At 34.4% G+C, this 21715-nt stretch overlaps 1 protein-coding gene across 1 annotated transcript in view; it reads right to left on the reverse strand.

The window, feature by feature from the left end:
• ANXA10 (annexin A10) overlaps positions 1–15031 on the reverse strand; it is a 71794-nt gene extending 56763 nt beyond the window's left edge. Inside the window, exons 1-3 of the mRNA XM_044681681.1 lie at positions 14904–15031; positions 10545–10687; positions 7768–7862 (exon numbers count right to left, since the gene is read on the reverse strand). Coding sequence (XP_044537616.1) covers positions 7768–7862; positions 10545–10687; positions 14904–15031 — 366 coding nt within the window. The remainder of the gene's footprint in view (positions 1–7767; positions 7863–10544; positions 10688–14903) is intronic.
• Between the last annotated feature and the right edge of the window lie 6684 nt (positions 15032–21715).

The following is a 21715-nucleotide window of genomic DNA, read 5'->3' on the forward strand; positions in this document are numbered from 1 at the left end:
TATTAGATTAACCACTACTATATCTATTTTATTTGTTTTTTTCAGAGAACCTATGCCTAGTCTTATTCATTAGTTCAGTAGTTCTTTTACTTTCAATTTGATCAACTTTAATTTTTAGGATTTCCAATTTAGTTTTTATCTGGGGAGTTTTAATTTGTTCTTTTTCTAATTTTTTAAAGTTACAAGCCCAATTCATTGATCTCTTCCATCTCCATTTTGTTGCTATAGGCACTCAGTAATATAAATTTCCCTCTGAGTACTGCTTTGGCTATATGCCATAAGTTTTGATACGATGTCTCCTCACTGTCATTCTCTTTAACAAAGTCTGTAATTGTTTCTATGATTTCTTTTTTCACCCACCAGTTTTGAAGAATTATATTATTTAGCTTCTTTCTTTTTTTAATTCTTAGTTAAAAAGTTAAATAAAAATACCCTGATCCTATCCTCTAATTGTTTTGTATCCAAGTTATCCTAATAATCTTTTTCTTCAAACTTTCCTGAAAAATATTTTTTAACTTGTTCTCTTAAATAAATCTATTTCAATCCAGTCTATTCTATTCTGAAAATTTATTTTTTCATCCTGGTGTGTAGACTTAATTATGCTTTAATTTATCCTCTTGGTATTCTCCATAGAACACAAGCTTCCAAAGTACCATGTTTGATTTCTGTCTTCTAATCATCTTCCCAACTTCTATTGTTATTGCCTTTTTAACCATCCCCCCTCAGCTAAAAGTACTGTACTGTTGGTGAATAATTCCTCTTTCTTTTGAGGTATGTAGACCTGGATAAAATATCTAGTCCTCCATTTGGTTGGTTATATTAACCAGAAGTTGTGACTTAATTTAGCTAAATTTACATTTGAAAGGGACCTGAAAAAATTCTCACAGTGTAGAATATTCCATAGGTTACCATATGGCTAGTTGGGGGAATTTTTTTAGGATATGAGATTATGGAGTTCATAATGAAATAAAAAAGGAGCATACTTAGTGAACAAATTATATTTGCTACTTCTGTCTCAGGCAACATTTGAAAGACATCATGATATAGTGGATAGAGTTCTGGCCTTGGAGTTAGGAAGAGCTAGGTTCAAGTCTCAGTGGTTAGGAGACTCATGGCAAACCACATACCCTCTTAATAATCAAGGCAATTATATTAGAATGAAAAAATGATAAATAAAGCATTTATTCTACATTCACTTTGTGTAAAATACTATGTTTAGGACTAGGAATTCAAATAAAGTTCAAAAGGAAAACATTTCCTATTGACAGAGGGCTCAGAATCTAATGAGGAAAAATAGCTATAAATTATAGAGGCAAAATATAGGCCTAATGTTGGGGGTAGAGGAACATAACAGTTGGCATTAACACTAGAATGGGCTATTGCAAGTGCTGATGGGTTCCCCTTCCTTGGATATCTTGAATCAAAAGCTGGATGACCATTTGTTAGAGGGTGTACCATAGTATGAGGATTATTTGTTCAATCATGTGTTGGACTAGATGGCCTCTGTCCATTCCCACTTAAAATTCCGAATATTTTATTAGAAGAACTGTCTTGAAGAGACTTTGACATTTGTAAGCCAACAGAATAAAGCCCATGAGCTATTAAAGCAATTTGCATCACTTGACTTCATGTAATCTTGATTAACTGCTGCCAGAAGATAGTGAAAAATAAGAATTAAATCATTTTCTGAAAGCCCCATGAGAAAATGCCTCAGTACATTGCAGTATTTACTATGAACCTCATAAATAACCATGAATACAAGTGAAAGGCCATGGAAATTGACTCTGGTTCTGGTATATTAAAAATTGATAAAGATATCTTCCACAATATATCTTTACTTCAGAATGGGACATGAACTAGGCAATTTGTTACCCTACTTTTGAATATACAGTTTAAAAAATCTGTTCATAATAAAATTAATAGGTTTCATATATTTAATTTTTTTTGACTATTGACATTTTTGTTGATGGTTTTTCAGTTAACAATATTTAAAAGAACATAGAAAATATCTATCTTCACCTGAATCTTAAGCAACTATTTTTTTGAAACTGCAGAGGATTTTTATTTTTAAGTTATTCTAAATGTAACCATCAACAGAGTGGACTATTCAAATACATAGCAAAAAATAAAATCTTAGAATAAACTTTGTTATTTAAAAAAATGATATCCAGAATAATATTAGCAAACATTCTCTTCACTTGCATTATTTCTTTTGATTTTTCTCTTGTTTCTGGATATTTTCTCCCTGTTTTTACTGTCATTTCTTTTTTTACATAGTTCTCACCAATATATTTATTCTGATTTTTCTTTTTTTATAATTGACATCAATGTATGTCTTTCTACATTTCTTCATCTTCTTCCTGTTTCTCATGACATAATATTTGATCAAACTTATATATTCTATTTTGTTCTAGATATGGATATTGCTATCAATGTTTGTGCCTAGAAATATTCTCCTTCCTTTTAAAATCATATTCATTAGGGTTGCAATGGCAGTGGGTTCAATTTAAAAAAATTTGTAGTTCTTATTTCATACTGCCATAGGATCATATCTGTAGGATTAAAAAAATATCTCAGAAGACATTGAATTTGACCACTTCATTTTACAAATGAGGAAACTAAGTAAGGCAGAGAGAGGTTTAATGACTTACCTAGGGCTTATCAGCTGGCCATTAGGTGCATGAAGTGGAATATGAATGCATATTTTTGACTCCAAGTCTAGGACTCCATCTATTATTCTATGCTGATATACTTTTCCAAAAAGATCACAATCACTCATCACTTCTCCAGTTGCGAAATAGTGCCTATTTCTCCAGAGCTCCACCAATGATGATCTTTTTTTTTTATGAACATCAGAAAATTCAGGTAATTTGTCATTCAATTTTTCTCTTGAGAATTGCTATTCATGACCTTTAGCCACTTATCCCTTGGTGGTATGTAGATGCTACTCTTCAAAATTTGAGGTAATTCCAAGTAGATTTTGGATGTTAGATCATAAAACTTCTCCTCTCAATCTATTTCTTTTCTTTTTTCTTTTTTTGGATATATTGTTTTTCCTGTTTTTGCTTTTGTTAAAATTATATTTTTTCTATAAATGAATCACTACTTTATCAATTTACCACATGTATTTTTAATAGAATATGAAGCCCTTGAGGTTAGGAACTATTTTCCTTTGTTTATATTGTTGTCTTTGTATCCTCAGCACCTGCCATAGAGACTGACAAAAGTAGGTGCTTAATATATGTTAACCATACTGAAAAATTATCATAGTTGATAATGATGGAAAACTGTATTGTGAATTATGACTCATTCATGGAGAAGCTTCCTTCATTTTTCAGAAATTGATTCCATAGTTTCATTGCTATCATAACTTAATTGCTTTCTTCCAAAAACTCCTTTGAAAGATACTTAATCACATTAGAAATCAATATTCAAATCATTCATACCCTTACAATAGTCCAGCTACATGCCAAATTTGTCATCATAAAGATTTTCAAATGTTTTAAGGTTAACATGTAAAAAGGGTTACGTGTCTTGTTCTACTTGGCTCCAAAGGGCCAAATTAAAGTGTATTCATGAAAGCTATATATACGTAGATTGGGGATCAATAAAGAACTAATAATTGCCTTCAAAGTAAAATGGGCTGCCTTATTACTTAGTAAATTCCCCATTTCTGGAGGTGTTTAAGGTGAAATGGGATCATTATTTGTGAAAGAAGTTTCTAAAGTATCACCATCATACTTCATCACTCTCAAGAAAATGTAACACTAAAAATATGGTACACATTACTGAGTGTTGTTTCTCATTGTTCAAGCACTTGTCTTCTATCTCTCTAACCTGGCATAATTACCATACTACTTGCCATATTTACCAGTGACTTAATTCCCCAAAACTCATTGATACTTTTTGAGTCCTCATCTAATCTTACCTTTCTAAACCATCTGAGATGGTTGACTACTTATTCCATCTTGACCTTGGAAAAGAGGTAAAAAATAATAGAAATAATTGGAAGTGATTATTGGAACTATGGAAATAAATGTTAATTGCCAAAGTTATGAACATATAGAGAAAAGAGAAATGGTCATACATGGTCATGAAAAGAACAAGGCATCAGAGAAAAAAGTAGTTTTAGAGATCCTGAAGATATTTTAATTTTATGAACCTCACTCAATTCATGGAATTGTGCTAGCTATTATTCTTTTTTCTCTTCTTCATTTTGTAGCTAACATCTTTAAGAAAGCTATTGACAATTGATGCTCCATATTCCTTTCCTCTCATTCACATTTTTTTTATTTTTTATTTTTTTTAAACCCTTAACTTCTGTGTATTGACTTATAGGTGGAAGAGTGGTAAGGGTAGGCAATGGGGGTCAAGTGACTTGCCCAGGGTCACACAGCTGGGAAGATTTGAACCTAGGACCTCCAGTCTCTAGGCCTGGCTCTCAATCCACTGAGCTACCCAGCTGCCCCCTTCTCTCATTCACTTTTAACTCAGTAGTCTTGTCTCATGATTCAACTGAAAAGTTTCTCTTTTTAGTTACCCAAGATCTCCTAATTACCATATCTAATGTTTTTTCTTAATCCTATCATTCTTGACCTCTCTGCAGCCTATAACATCAATCATCTTCTCCTACACATTCTCTTTTCTCTAGGTTTTGATGACAACGCCTTTTACATTATCCCCTTGACTGCTCCTTCTTACTCTCCTTTTCTGATTCTTCATCAGGTGACTCTCACCAACTGTAAGTGTCTTCAATGCTTGGACCTGGGCTCTTTTCTCACATTATTTCACTCGATGTTTTCATCATAAGCCATGAACTCAATTATTCTTTCATGATGATAAGGATTCTCTAATAAATATCTCTGATCCTAGGCTATCTCCTCAATACCATTTCTTCTCCATTCTTGACACACTCCTTTCTCTAAATGCCTATTGGCCATCTTAAATTTGAACACTTTATTCCATTATTCATTTATTTATTTTTATGTATTTTATTTATTTATTAAAACCCTTCCCTACCATCTTGGAATCAATATTATGTATTGGTTCCAAGGCAGAAGAGTGGTAAGGGCTTGGCAATGGTGGTCAAGTGACTTGCCCAGGGTCACACAACTAGGAAGTGTCTGAGGTCAGATTTGAGCCTAGGACCTCCTGTCTCTAGGTCTGGCTCTCAATCCACTGAGTCACCTAACTGCCCACTTGAACACTTTAAACTTAGCATGTCCAAAACTCAACTCATCATTTTTCCCCAAACCTTCCCATCTTCCTAACTTCCTTATTATTTTGAGTGCCATAATTCTCCAGGCAACCTGGCTGGAAATCTAATTGCCAACTTTGATTACTTTCTCCCCTCACAACACCCATATTGAATCTGTTGCCAATTTTGGTTGATTTTACACTGCTGATATCTCTCATACATACTCCCTCATTTCCTTTGACATTGCCAGCCTAATGCAGTCCCTCATCATCTATTGTCATGACTGTTGCAATGGCTTCTGGCTGTTCTTCCTGTCTCATCTTTCCTCACTCAATATATCCTCAACTCAGTTATAGAATGAATTATAGAATGAAAGATCAGGCTTGACCAAGTCATTCCTCCTTATTCAATAAATTCTAGTAGCTCCCTATTACCTTCAGGATCAAATATAAAAATCTTCCGTTTGACTTTTAACCTTTCTAACTTTTTATATATTTCAAGATATTACATATTCCAAACCACCAACATGTTATTTATCTGATTGGTTGATTTCACTGGCTATCCACCATGCCTAGAATTTCCTCCATCCTCATCTCCATCTATTGGCTTCTTGTTAATATCTGACCTTATATAAGAACCTTTTCCAGACCCTCTTTATGTTAGAGCCTTACCTCTATTGATTATCTACAATTTATCCTGCATATATCTTGTTGACATTATTTTCATATTTTTTCCATTAGACTGTGGGCTTCTTGAGATCAAGGATTATCTTTTGCCTTTCTTACTGTCTCTAGTAATTATCACATTGTCTTAAACACGGTAGATGCTTAAAAATTCTTTACAAGAGAGTCAGGCCTAGAGACGGAAGTTCCTAGGTTCAAACCCGGCCTCAGCCACTTCCCAGCTGTGTGACCCTGGGCAAGTCACTTGACCCTCATTGCCCACCCTTACCAATCTTCCACCTATGAGACAATACACCGAAGTACAAGGGTCTAAAAAAAAATTCTTTGCAAGAAATTATAATAGCAATTATTGTAATAATGGCAATGATGATGATAATAATAATAACAATAATAATTGCATCCATATGGTATGTTAATGTTTGCAAAGCACTATACATGTTTCAGATCCTTCTAACTTGACAAGTTTCTGTTCTGAGTTATTAGCTCAAATTCATAACAAGATAGACTATTTGGCGAGACTTACTTTGAAATCTGAATGTCTGCTTTAAAACATTATTGATAATACTTCATATATCTTGAGCAGTTTTTAAACTGCAGAAGTGCTCTTTAAGGTTCTTTGTTGGCAAGAGTGGTAAGGACTAAGCAATGAGAGTTAAATTATTTGTCCAGGGTCAGACAGATAGGAAATGTCTGAGAGCAGATTTGAACACAGTACCTCCCATCTCTGGGCTCAGTTCGCAGAGGCATCTCACTGGCCTCTGTCTTTTATTTTTGAAGGGGACCAATGGCATCATGAGCAATATCTTAACTTGTGCATGAATTAGATTTAAGTGAGATAGAGTTGCACAAAGCTGTGAGCCTCACTCACTCTCCCAGTCATCAAAATCCAGTGACAAGACAAAAGTCAGTACAACTGGTGATGGCCCAGAATGCAAATGATTACCTTGGCTTCTTCATCACTTAACCAAGTTCCACAGCGCCTGTTCCTGCTACTTCGATGCTGTTGGAAAAAGTTGTTCTTTTCCACCCATTCCATTAGGGAAATCTTTATATATTTGAGTAGACATCCCCTTAACTCACTGAACCCTGTTGCTTATCTTTTAACTTGGTTTCACCTGCTTGCTGAGATGATTTTACCAGTGTGGATGCTGCACATGCTACAGCTTCTTGGAGTTACAGGTGAGAGTTGAGTGAGCAACCCCATAAAGGGCTGGCAAGTCTTTTGTGGTATATGGAGTATTCCAGGAGGAAAAGTACCTCTGTTGTGAGAACTTGGACTTTAGTAATACTTTACTAGAAGAAAAAAGCCAGGAAGAAATGGCTGGCTGAAAATGAGATAAAAATGACAATAAGGGGACAGTATAAGAACAAGAAAACAATTATTTCTCAGCCTGGTGATTATTATTGCTACTCCACACTAGTCTTCAAACTCTACACACTTTTCTATAGCACAGTATTTTTTAATAATTCAACCAACTTGAAATATGTAATTACTAAAAGGAAATGACTATTTCTTGGGGAAAGCTTTTCCAGTCATCCTGAACAGGTCCTTCTTTATAGCAGAAACACAATAAAGGCTTGTTAACTTGAATTGGATTGCTGAGAGTCCTGAGGAAGCTTCTTGGTGGAGACTCTGAAAGTGTATATCACTCATGATACAGTTCTTGTTCCTTGACATTAAACAAAGGGCTTTTCACTGTGACCGATTACAGATGGGGACTGGAAGGGGTCAACAGTATCCATGTGACAGAAAACAAACAAACTAACTAACTCTTCTTTTCAGTCCTCATGTGTACACTCTAGGAATCTGGCTGGGTAAGAGAAAGACAATCATGATAAGCGAATAGCCTTGCTAACAGGATACAGGGAAGGACAAAGAGGTCGTACCTTGCCGTACATTCCCTGGTAGGCCTCTGCAATCATGATCCTTTGTGCATTACAGCGCTGAGTTAAAATATCAATCAGCATGTCTTTGTCACAGTCTAAAAAAAGGCAAAACAATATTCCAAGATTAAAATTCTTATTTATATTTCTACCAGAGTTGGAGTTTACATGATAAAAGTGTGGTGATTAAACTGCCATTGTCCCTTTTCTCCATCTGCTTCAAACCAGGTATTGTCATGGGAACAAGCTTAGGTAAATCCTTAAATATAAAGAGATCCCTTAAATATATGCAATATTTTAAGGGTATTTATGATTTTTTTTTTAATGTAAGGAAGCTACAAGCCTGGTACAGTGGAAAAGATATTGAACATGGCCTCAGAACTAGAAGTCAGGTCCTGGCTCTCTCAGTATAGACCAGTGATTCCCAAAGTGGGTGCTACTGCCCCCAGGTGGGTGCTGCAGTGATCCAGGGAAGTGGTGATGGCCACAGGTGCATTTGTCTTTCCTATTAATTGCTATTAAAATTAAAAAAAATTAATTTCCAGGGGCGCTAAGTAATATTTTTTCTGGAAAGGGGGCGGTAGGCCAAAAAAGTTTGGGAACCATTGGTGTAGACCAATGAAAACTGATTCAAATGACCCAGAAAAGACTCATATAAACCAATGCAGAGTAAAGTAAAGTTTAAATAGAAGAACATTTTATACAATAAGGAGACCATTATAAGGGGAAAACAGCTTTTAAAAATGAAGGAACTCTGACCTGGGCAAAGACCATCCATGATTTTTAAAGGGCCAGTGAAGCTTTCTGATGCTACTTCCTGAGAGATCCTAGACTCATGGTGCAGAATGATTGTGTACGAGTTTGTAAGTGGCCATTGAGAGGACCTGATTTGCTCAACTATTCATATCTCATATAAAAGTTTGATTTTTCCTTCATTTTGAGAGGGAAGATTTTGAGATGAGGTGACATTATCATAATAACAATAAAAAGCAAAAAAGTAAATTACAAAAAGGAGAATAAAGTTTTTAAAATATAGAGATAAGAATTAGAATGAAGGTCAGTAGGTCAGTAAGGAATACATATATGTACTCTTTTTCCATTTTGCTTTTTATGTTTAAAAGATCATCTTATTTGGAGTTGATGAAGCTCAGATTTTTTTTTAAGGAGAGGAATGACAATTGCTAATTGGTTTACTTTTGTATACTTACATTTACTGAATGCAAATACATTCTATTAGCAAATATTAAATTTTTTTTCATTTTCCATTATTCATCCCTCTGGCAAATCTCATTGTCACTATTCATATTGAAGCAATTATTAAGATTAAAAGCAAAATCATTTTAGGGACCTCTGACAAATTATATTAGGTAAAGTAAAAACTGAAAAAAAATGTTTCCAAGAAAAAAATCATTTTCTGATCTATAGCCTGAAAATAAATGCTTCATTCCTGAGGTGGGGAATGTTAATCTATATATACTTTTTATTTTGTCTTTATAATTTTTCTAATGATTGATATTTTGAAAGACATAAATGCTTTGCAAATTTCTAAAGTAGATTCTTTTTTTAGAGGGCACAATTAGTCATCTTTGTTGTCACTTTCTGAAGTAAGATTGAGATAGCAAAAAATGACTTCTTCCTAAAGGTCACTTTTTCTTTAAAGAGATGGAAATTGCTTTCTTGGGAAAGCTTTTGTAGCTTTTTAAAAGAATGTTTCTTTTAAGGTTATTGATTATCAAGGTTTTATCAAGAGACCTCATCAAAAAATTGGATCCATTTAAAAAAGCACAGGGTTGTATAAGATACTTTATTTAAAATTCATATCAAAACTTAGAAGGCTTATTTAATGATTTTTTAAAATCTTTTTTATATTGTCCTCTGCGTTTATCTGTTTTTAGAAAGGCAGTATTGTACAGTGGTTAGAGAAGTGGCAGGAGGCTCTGTACAAGGGCCTTACTTTAACACATGCTGGTAGTATGACCTTCAACAAATCATTTTAATTTTTTAGTGCTTCAGAAAAACTCTCTAAAACAGGAGTTCTTAACCTTAATCCCCTTTGCCCACAGTAGAGATTTCAGGGCATTATTTGAATAGGAAGAAAAATATATCTTTATTTTTACCAGCTATTAAGTAAAATTTAGCATTCCTTCAATCATTGAAAAAAAGATTTTCTGTAAGGGGATCAAAATCTTCACCAGACTTCCAAAGGTATCCAAGACACAAAAGAGGATAAGAATCCATACTTAGGTGATACAAGGTGCTGATCTGTATTGCCAGATGGAGTTTTTCCATCTTAGAATTCCATATACCATGAGATCACAGGCCAAGTACTTTTCTCAATATTACCTTTTTAAACTGTGAATCAGATTAGTGTACTAGAAAAATTAATGGATCTAAAATCAGAGGATCTAGGTTTCAATCCCACACGATTGATGATGATCTTAGATAAATGTCTCTAGGTCTTATTTTCTTTATTTGTAAAAATATAGGGGTGTGGAGGATATGATCTTTAAGTAATTTTCAAAACTTAATTATCTTGTCGACTCAACTTTCTTCTCTGTTTCCTACTGCCTTGCTTTTAGAACATATTGAACTTTATTCTTCCTTCTCTTTACATATTTATTCAGCTTCTTCTCTACCTCTCTCCTGAACTACTCTCCTGAGTTTTTTTGTTTTTTGTTTACAAGTACATACATTGTTTAACCTAAAAGATACTTAAGTTAAAAAAGAAATATCATTAAGACAAAACAAAACAAGAAAGCAAAAGCCAATAGGAATCTTACCAAATCCTTGAAGGGCTCCCCCTATCATTTGAGCGTCCATGACAGGATTGAAATTTGGAGCTGGAACAATGGTTCCCTGTACCTGGTTGGAAGGGAAATCATAGTGGTGGTTATAATTGTAATCAAAGTTTTCTTCCAAATAACTTAGTGGAGAAAAGTTTGAGGATCTCAAATGACAGCATTTTCTATGTGTATCAATAACTGCAAAGTGAATGCATTTGACTAGATTGTGAAAGTATAGTCACAGGATTGCCCTTTCATGTTTGGATTGGATTGCTAACTTTGGTAACCAGCTTTGTATAGAAGACAAAGATAGCCTCCAGATTCTAATATCTAACAATCTGCTTTCTAGCTGAAAAACATGTAGTATATATCACTTTGCAGTATCACACCTAACATTAGAAAAGTTTGAGAGTTCCTGGATTTAAATCAGCTGGTATTTTCCTTCTTTTCTTCAGAAGGACTTTGATAACCTGAAAATGAACTTGTCTATAGAACCAATTGTGCCTTTTATGTGATAAAAAAAATAAGACTTCCTTCAAAACACATGAATGCTGCTGAAATCATTCAGAGAAATTGGGATTGCTTAAGGGGATTATGGAAGTCTATGATGGCATGAAAGTTAATGGGAATGGATTATAGGAGTCTAAAGTCCTGTAAAAGCTAGGCCATTTTAAAGAAAAGCAGAAACATTTAGTTGGTAGACATGTTCAAGAGAAACTCACCATTCAACAAAGAATATCAGTGCCTCATTATCATTTTTAAATGACTTTTTAGGCTAACAACAAAATGGTGAACTGTTTTAAAAGGACCTTTGGTTGGCATGGTCCATTATTTGTGATAGGTGCTAAAATATCAATCAGTCTGCAGTAATTTATTAGGTACCTGCTCAATTATCAGACGCAATAGGCAAAGGCAAAAATTAAATAGAAATTGTTGCACGTTGGGGGCAGGCACTATTTTTCAGCATCTGAAGTTAATACAGTTTCATGATGGTTAACAGGAGATAAGATATGATTATTCAATCATAGCTTTAGAACTGGAAGAGACCTTAAAAGTCATTTTGTCCAACCCTATCATTTAAAAAATGATGCAGCTGGGTCACCGAGAGGTTTTCAGTTGTTGATGGTCATGCAGCAATTTACTTATCAGGTGAGACTTCCCATTTTCTTTTGCTATTTTAAACTGTTCTATGATACTGCATGTCATTGAGATTTGTCTTCCAATTGTGTCCTGACTGCTATTTTCATATATTCAAGGATATTTGTAAACTGTTTGGTATTTTTGTAAACGATCAATTTGACATAGTCAGGTAAGGTAGGTTGTGGCAGTTTTGAGAACTTAGGCTACATTAACCACCACCTTAGGTAATTTTGAATTTCAAAAATGGCCTGAAAGCTTCTTTGAATAATGATGCTGGAGATGGGGTCGAGAAAAGAAAAGTGTGAGAAAATTTTTATAAAAAAAGGAATTTGAACTAGAATGAACTTTAGAAATTATCTAATGGAACTGAAGGGAGAGGATCCAATTTTGCTACTTAAAATTTGCTCTTTAATGTCCTTCCTTCTAAAAGGAGGAGATTGGATAGATGATATTGAAGGGTCATTCCATTTCTAACATTTCTAATTTTAGAAAGGAAAATTCAAAAATGTCTTATTTTCCTAATGAAATGTCAGGGTATCTAATGTGTTTATGATTTGCTAAAATATCTTTCAGCCATTTAGTGGTAGAGTCAGAATGAGATTTTTATGTCTTCTGACCAATATCCGTTCCCATTGTATAATAGTGCTTTCTCTTTTTTAATTAAAATTTATTTATTTATTTTAGAATATTTTTCCTTGGTTACATGATTCATGATTTTTCCTACCACTCTTGCCTCCTCCCTCCTGGAGCTGACAAGCAATTCCACTGGGCTAGCCATGTATCATTGTTCAAAACCTATTTTCATATTATTTTATTTGCAATAGAGTGATATTTTAATGCCAAAACCCCAATCATATCCCGATTAAACCATGTGATCAGTCATATGTTTTTCTTCTGCATTTCTACTCCCACAGTTCTTTCTCTGGATGTGGATAGTATTCTTTCTCATAAGTTCCTTGATATTATGCTGGATCATTGCATTGCTAGTAGTAGAAAAATCTATTACATTCAAATGTGCCACAGTGTGTCAGTCTCTGTGTACAATGTTCTCCTGGTTCTGTTCCTTTCATGCTGCATTAATTCCTGGAGGTCTTTCCAGTTCACATGGAATTCCTCCAATACATTATTCTTTTTACCACAATTTGTTCAACCATTCCCCAATTGATGAACACTCCCTCATTTTTCATTTTTTTGCCACTACAAAGAGTGCATCTAAAAATATTTTAGTACAAGTCTTTTTCCTTATTATCTCTTTGAGTTATAAGCTCAGCAATGGTATGGCTGGATCAAAGGGCAAGCAGTCTTTTAAAGCCCTTTGATCATAATTCCAAATTACCCTCCAGAATTGTTGAATTAATTCACAACTCTGCCAGCAGTGCATTAGAATCCCAATTTTGCCACATCCCCTCCAACATTTATTACTTTCCTTTGCTGCCATATTGGCCATCCTGCTAGGTGTAAGATGGTACCTCAGAGTTGTTTTTATTTGTATTTCTCTAATCAGGAGGGATTTAAAACACCTTTTTCACGTGATTATTGAATAACAGTGTTTTCTTTACAAACCCTTAACTGGTGAGATATGACTAGTGCTTTTACCCACCATTCCAAAAATTTAGCAAGACATACTTTCTTTCTCATATGTCTCTGGTCAATAATTCCCATGTCATAGCCCTTTGGATCTGCAACATTTTAATTTCCTTGCCTATGTCTGAAAACGGAATATCATGAAGACAACTAAGGTACAATTAATGTGAAGGCTGACATGTGTGTGCCCAGGCCATAGATCTTCCTGCACCCCAGGTCAGGTCTTCGACTGTTCCAACTCTCCTCCCATGCTTTGCAGATTCACTATTGCTTTTTAAACTCATATCTTCTGTCTTAAAATCAAAACTAAGTAACAGTTCCAAGGTAGAAGAGTGTTAATGGATTGTGGTTAAGTGACTTGCCCAGCCTCACACAGCGAGGAAAAGTCTGAGGTCAAATTTGAATCTAGGACTTCTTATTGCCAGGCCTTGTGCTCTATCTTCTGAGTAACGTAGTTTGTTCCTTCCTTATCGATTTTTATTTTCCCTTTAATTATCTTTGCCCTAGATTCCAGCATTCTAATTATGGCTCTGCTTCCAATTAAAACTCCTGCAAGGATTATAACTTTATTTTTTTCCAATATAAGAAGTCACAACAACAACATGGTCCACTTACTATCTTATAGTTAACATGTATTCCCTCCTTCCCTCCCTCTCTCCTTTCCTCCTTCATTCATTTCTTCCTTCCTTCCATTTGACAATTCTGGATAACCAAATAAGTTGTAGAATCTTAAAAAAAATAGAAATACCCATGGATATTGTAAGAATATATTTGACAGTCATGTTGGGGTCAAGAAGATGGAGAGTTACCTGCTTAGAATGTGGAATGGACCGAGATTGGCAGGAGCCTGGCAGGAGCCAGGACAGTTAGCCTCAGGTGTAAAAGCCTGGGATTTGAAGCCATCTGGATCTCAGTAATGAGATATTTTGGTTGGGTAAAGGGTAGTTTGGGTAGGCCAAGGTGTGCTCTATTCAATCATCAACCAGCAAACAACTATAATTCTATTTCATCAATCCCTGTTCCCAAATTTCACTGACCAAGAAGACCAACAATATATCATTCAGCAGGATAACTTTGACTTTCGGTTGGGCCTGTCTGGCCCAACCAGGCTGTTAGCAACCAAACCTTGATTAGCAATATATCAGAAGATTCATCAATAATATAATCAGTTTAATACAGTTAAGGACTTCCTATTCCCATTTTCCCAGCCATTACCCTGCTCCTCGTCCCTAAATTTATTAGATAATAAATCATCTTTAAACTTACCACTGACTTCAGCTTCATCAAAGATCTAGTGGGCTCTAGTTAATTATAACCTGTGACAACTTGAGGAAAGAGGATTGTTATATCCTACAGTATCAGTGATTAATCTGTAGTCAGTCATAAGCATCCAAGGCACAGGAGGGCAGAGTTAGCTGAACAAACTTATCAGCAGATTCCTCGCTTGGCTGGTAGTCATGGGATATTGTTAGCATCTGGAGTTTGGGATAAGCAGATTCAATATATTCTAGTAACTTCTACTGCAGTGGGTGATCCTTCTGGGTTCACTATCCTACCTTAGGTGTTCCCTTTAGGATTTAACACCTACAATTAATCCCAGCTCCTAGATCTACATAACAATTTTTACATAACAGTTTTTGGCAAGCCAGCCAGTATGTGTTTGGTTGAGAAGCCAATGGGATGAAGCTACCATCTGTGGGATTGTGACTGAACGCCTCTAAGTCAGAATCCACACTAAGTATGACGATAGTTGTCGTCATAGTAATCCTGTTTAGTACAAGAGGAACCGACCGGTTGGGCCAGATAGGCCCAACCTAAAGTCAAGGTTATCCTGCTGAATGATATGTTGCTGGTCTTCTTGGTCAGTGAAATTCAGGAATAGGGATTGATGAAATAGAATTATAGTTGGTTGCTGGTTGATGATTGAATAGAGCACACCTTGGCCTACCCAAACCACCCTTCACCCAACCAAAATATCTCATTACTGAGATTCAGATGGCTTTAAAGCCCTGGTTTTTATATCTGAGCCTAACTGCCCTGGCTGCTGCCAGGCTCTTGACAACCTCTGTCTATTCCACATTCTAAGCAGGTAACTGTCCATCATCTTGACTCCAACATGGTTGTCAAATATATTCTTTCAATATGGGTTTTAATTCTTGGTTATTGCTTTAATATTATTGTTAAAAGCATCACTAAACAACAAAAGTTACTTTTCTTTGTTGATTCCTTAGTTCCAACTTTTATGGTTTTAAGATATCAATACTATAATTCTGTTTAAGTTTATATTTCTTGTATTCTAGCTAAAATTAGTTGAGTGAGCTTTGTCAATGCATTGTAAATGTTATTTATTCAGAAGGTATAATGGAGGCAATACCACTAAACATAATATAACTTTGGTATTTCCAAAAAAGATTAATACATCTCTACTGACTACTTAATGGCACTGTGTAAAATGGAATATTTCTATCCTAGGAAAAATCAACTTTAAGTCATCATCTAACATGATAACTTTAGAAATACATAAATGATTACTTGAAATGGATATTTTATGCTATACTCAGCAGTTGCCTTTCATAGCCTATCAGATCATTACATGGATTCCCTAATTATAACCACATTATCTGCTTATTGAATCTCCAAAATCAATTTTAACTGAGGTTATTGCTTTGTCCATTTAAAAAATAAAAATATCTAGTCAATTTAGTCAAATAATTTGCTAAAAAACAGGTCACAGAGTTAATCAATTATTTGATTGAACTTATTGACTGTTGTGGTAGCTTATTTAAATAGATCATCTTGTTGGATCCATGATCTCACTGAAGTGGATTATTTTTTTTTTGATTATTTGGCTCATGGAGTATTCATGACTTTTCATCCAGTGGGAGACTTCTCTATTTCCTGCCTTCTTGTTCTGTGGAAGACTTGTTCATTTCCTTCTAGGAATCCTCTTTAATGAACTATTTATCTTAATTCCTATAGATCTTCTAACATGCCAAGGAATCCAGGTTAATACTTAGGTTGTTAAATTATTTTTATCCCCTAAGACTTAGATGAAAAAAATTACGATAGTATGGTCTAATAGAAAGTATGCTGGATTCAGAATCAACAAACTTTGGGTTTGTATTGTAGCTCCTACATTTGCTGGACATGGAACTATGGCTTAGTCAAACCCTTCATGAGCCCTGGATTTTCTTTCTTTCTTCCTTTCTTTCTTTCTTCCTTTCTTTCTTTCTCTGCCCCTTTCTCTTTCTTTCTCTCCTCCTTTCTCTTTCTTTCTCTCTCTTTCTTTTGTTTATAGGATTATTTTAAGTTTAAATAAGAAATGTATAAAGTATATTGTAAATACAGACACATATATAAATATATACATATGTGTAGTAATTACAAATTTTAAAATCTATATGGAAATCAACTTTTATTTTTAAGATTATTTATGTGGAGATAAAGGGGACCTTGGAAGTTATTGACTTCATTTTACAGATGAAGATATTATCATAAATTTATTCTATGTTTTCCTTGAGGCTAAAAATGTCTGTGCTTTTTACCATGCAGTTATCCTTTCCTCTCTTTTTATGCACATTCAACACATCGTTTACATTCCAAATCAAGGCCAAGTTCCTCTGTGAAACATCCCCTAAAGATCCCAACCTACATTCATTTGCTTTTCTAAACTCTTAAAAAAAATACCCAACAACTTAGTCCTCTCTTACCTTCTCAGACTCTCTCTACCTTAATTTGCAGTCAAATGCATTGACATCATTGTTATTCCTTACATAAAACACTCTACATTTAAACTCTAGGCACTTTCACTGATTGTTGCCTATTCCTAGAAAATTTTCTGTCTTTATCTTTCTCTTGGCTTCCCTGACTTCTGAAGTTGTAGCTACAAACATCTTCAAGGAGAAACTTTTGATGATCCCCCTTAATGGCAGTGTCCTCCTTCTATAGCTTACCTCAAATTTATCCTTTATATATTTTGTTTGTACATAATTGTTTTTATGTTGTCTCATTCAATAGACTGTGAACTCCTTGGATAGGAATTGTCTTTTGCATTTCTTCTTGTCCCCAGATCTTAGCACAATACCTATTATTTACTAGGCTTTTATTGACTGATTGTTGTATGAATTGAATGTTATTTTATTCAGTGTGGTTCTTCGAGGGCCTGCAGCCCAAACTGAATACTTAATCAAACTAACTATTTAATCAATAAGCATTTATTAAATGCCTACTATGTATGTATATATATATAGAGAGATACATCTAATATATATTATCTTTTTATCTATTTCTAGCATCTATCCATATGTAACTTGAATAAAAAATATATAATAGTAAATCTATGGTAGCTAATAAGGTTATTTAGAGAGAGTTTAAAGGAATACTAGGCCCTAAGACAGAATCCTGAGGAAGACTAATAGTTATGGAGGATGTTTTGGCTGATGAACCAGCAAAAGAGTTGAGGAATGGAGGAGACAAAAAGACAGACAGAGAGAGACAGAGGGAGAGACAGAGACAGAGAGATAGAGACAGTTCTAGAGAGGCATAACAAAAACTCAGAAACTCAGAGTAGCTAGAGTATCCGGTGTTAATGAGAGACAACACTGCCATATGTAGCAGATAGATAAAGAAGGATGAAGACTAATGAAATCAAGATATATTTTATTGGATATCCTCTTCCCAGCCCCTGCCCCTGCTGCCCAGATCCCATCTTAGCCACTTAGAGACTCACACTACTTGTATGAGATAGGAGTCACCAACTCTATTCCTTCTACTGAGTTTGAGGACTATAGCTTTATGATCTTCCCTGCCCTTGTCTCCTAAGCCTTATCCCATGCCCTGCCTTTATGTCCTCCAGAATATCAGCTTAAGTCTAACTGTGAAAAATGAATAGAATAGACTAAATGTTTATTCAATCATTTTATCACATCCCATCCTTAATTGTTTTCATAAATGTTCTTGAGTAGTACAATTACAATTAAATAAGATGTAACATGAAAGAAAATGAAGCCAAGAGCAATTATAATCCTCCTAAAATTACTGTTTTCCTGTAGGAGTATGAGATATTAGGGGAGAAAAGACCATACATTCATAAGAATTAATTCTTAATCCTTTAATAAATTTCTATTTTTTTAAAGAAAAAGTAGTAGTTTCTTTTCTGGATTTAAATGATGGCTTCTTTCTCATTTCAAACAAATTTCTCTGAAAATTTCTTCCAGAACGAGCTCTGAGAAAAAGGTCTTCTATGGTCCAAAAGATAGACTTTAAGATTTTAAATGCCCTCTAGTGAATGAAACATCCAGCAGAGGTCTGAATAATTCAGGTAACAATGCCTCATCGATCAGGATGAATTATTAGGAAAACCATAACATTGGTATCATCATGCAATTCCAGCAGCTCTGAGACAGCAATCCCATTACACTGGCTCCTTCTGTGGATTAGTCTGAAAGAATTCTTAGGACCTGAGAGCATGTCATAAATCAGGGTGAATGAGAGCCTGTGGGGTTCTCCTCCTAAATAGAAAACACGTGATTGTAGCTGCTATAGAGACAGATCTTTGACTTTACTGTGCTTGGTGTTTGCGCTGAATCTCATTGGGTTAGGGTAGTATGTGATTGAGGATATTGCCTGGAGTTTTAAAAGTTAAATGTAGAACATGACCCAATCCTTATATCACAGAGCCTCAGTGAAGCAAAAAATTCCCAGAGGTCATAGGGTCTCAGTTATTTACCTCAAGAGAAGTCCCTCAGGGGCTCCTAATCTGGGGTACATTAACCTTTTAAATATTTTGATAATCATATTTATTATAACTGATTTCCCTGATAATGCTCTGGATTTTACTGTATTTAAAAACTTTATTTTGAAGTCCATAGGATCTACCAAACTACCAAAGGGGACCAGAGCACAATACATATATCATTTGCTTTGTGTCAGGCACTAATATTAAGTGCTTTTCAATTATTACCTCATGTGATCATCACAATAACTTTGGGAGGTTGACACATCATTAGTCCCATTTTATAGATAAAAAAAACAGGCAAACAGGGCTTAATTTGTTTGCCCAGAGGCATGCAACTAACAAGTGATTGAGGCCAAATTTGAACTCAGGTCTTCCTGATTTCAGACCTTTTGCTCTATCCACTGCACCATCTATCTGTCTTTAAATCATGAAATGTAAGACTTCATTCCTGACAAATCATCATCCAAGTGTTATTTGGAGACCATCAACGATAGAAAACACAACCCATTCTACTTTTGGACAGTCCTAATTAATAGGAACTTTGTACCTTACATCAAATCAAAATGAGTTTCTCTGGAACTTGTGTTCATTGCCCTTCGGTAGCTCTCCCAGTGGGGAACAGGCAGAAAAATTTGAATTCCTCTTCCATATGAGTCATTCTGATTCTTCAAAAGCACTTTCATGTCCCTTTTGGCCATTTCATTTCTACACAAAATATCTCTAATTCTTTCAACTAACAGATCCTTGTGTATTGTTTTTTTTTTAGTCCACTTATTCTCGAAGCTGCCTCATGCTCATGGTTGTTAGTGCCCTACAAAAATAGTGATCTTCAGCCTAGGAAACAATGAGGTCTGTCTAGAGTAGAATAAAATTTGGATTTTGATATTTCTCTATCTTTGACATTATGCTCTCTCAATAAAACCCAAGTTCATTTGTTTCTTACTGTTTTGTTGAGCTATTGACTTTCATTGATCTTAGACTCCTATATCCCTTTCCCACTCAAGAACCGTTATTTCTCCTACCCTATATATTCTTTTAGTTGATTCTTTGTTCCAATGTCCAAGGTTTTGACTTTAACCGTGTTCCAATTTTACTGGAATGAATGCATTATCATCATTATTATTTGTATATATGTTGTCTTCCTATCAGCAGAATACAAACTTCTCAAGGGCAGGGACTGGATTTCTGGTTTGATTGTTTTCTCTTCTCTTTCTTTAGTCTTCTCAGCACCTGGATAGTACTTTTCAAAAAGTAGATGCTTAATCAATGCTTTTTGAACTGAACTCTTTCAAATTATAGCCTGTTGGGATCTTTTCAAAGCTTGACAATGACATGATTATGAGAGATTAAAAAGAAGTACAAGAAATGACCTCAGTGCATAAGGAACTTTAAATCTTTCTGGAAAAGCAATAAATCAAAAAGTGTGCCACTAAATTAATTGAGAATTATATCTTTTTTTAAAGTAAGAATATTAAGACACATCAAAATGAAGTTTTTACTGCTAAAGTAATCAGCTTATAAGGCTATGCCCTCATTCCAATGATCAAACAAATGTGGGCGTTTTTATGAACTAAATTAATATTGTCCTTAAAAGTATTCACTTTGAGAAGGTAGACATTTACTTTACTAATGCTGATGATGTCATATTATATTTAGAGACTATCTGTTGAGATCTTATTAAGAATATTCAAATAGGAGGATGCTAGATGGCCCATTGGATAGTATATTAGATGTGGAGTCAGGGAGAATTGCTTTTAAATTCGAGTTAAGATACTAGTTATGTGACTTGAGGCAAATCACTAAACCTTTAATGCCTCAGATTCCTCATCTACAAAATGGGGAAAATAATAATACTTACCTTTTAGATTTTTCATGAAGACAAAAATGAATTATTTGTAAAGCACTCCATAAAACCCTCAAAAACCTTACAAATTCTATTGCTTTATTTTTTAAATAAAAATAAATAAATATAAATTAAAAATAAATAAATAATTGTTTATTAATAGATGTCATTAAGTGTGACAAATCATTATAATTGAGAAAATTTTTTGATGATTTTTAGGCAAAAACTCATTTGGCATTCTTTCTGGGGGGGATAAATGCATGGTCAGTCTGGTAATACATGAAACATTATTCTTCAGAAAATGTCACTCTGAGGTCTTGAGATTGTTGCTTAGTATGGTGCTTGGCCCAAATGCTGGTTGACTTTTGAGCCTCTGTGAAGCTCTGAAAATTCTTAAAAGTATTTTCAGAGATGGCAGCATGGGTGGAATCAATGATTTTCTTCTTCTGATGAGTAACTATTTCTCAAGATCAAATTAATTTGCCTCAAAATTTTGATATTTTAAAATATAATCTCATTTCTTTTAAAAAGTGAGAGGCAAGATGTTTTCTGACACACAAGACAAATATGTTAATATTGACTATAATAAAGTGTTTGAAGAGATTGTTAAAGAAAAATTAGGCAACTGGAGTTGAATTTAACAAGAGTATTTGCCATATATCAGACCTTTTCCTATGTGCTAAATGGGTTATAACAGACAAAACAAAATATTTCCTATCTCAAAGGACATGAACTAACTTGCATAAAGGGGGTAAATATCAAATATATACAATGAAAATCTGAAGTGAGGGGCAGCAAAATATAGTAGAAAGAGAATCTCTAAGACCTGGAGTTGAACCCAGATTGAGGAAAATTGCCTCTGTG

The sequence above is a fragment of the Gracilinanus agilis genome, chromosome 6 (assembly GCF_016433145.1).
Source record: "Gracilinanus agilis isolate LMUSP501 chromosome 6, AgileGrace, whole genome shotgun sequence".
NCBI classification, from domain to species: Eukaryota; Metazoa; Chordata; class Mammalia; order Didelphimorphia; family Didelphidae; genus Gracilinanus; species Gracilinanus agilis.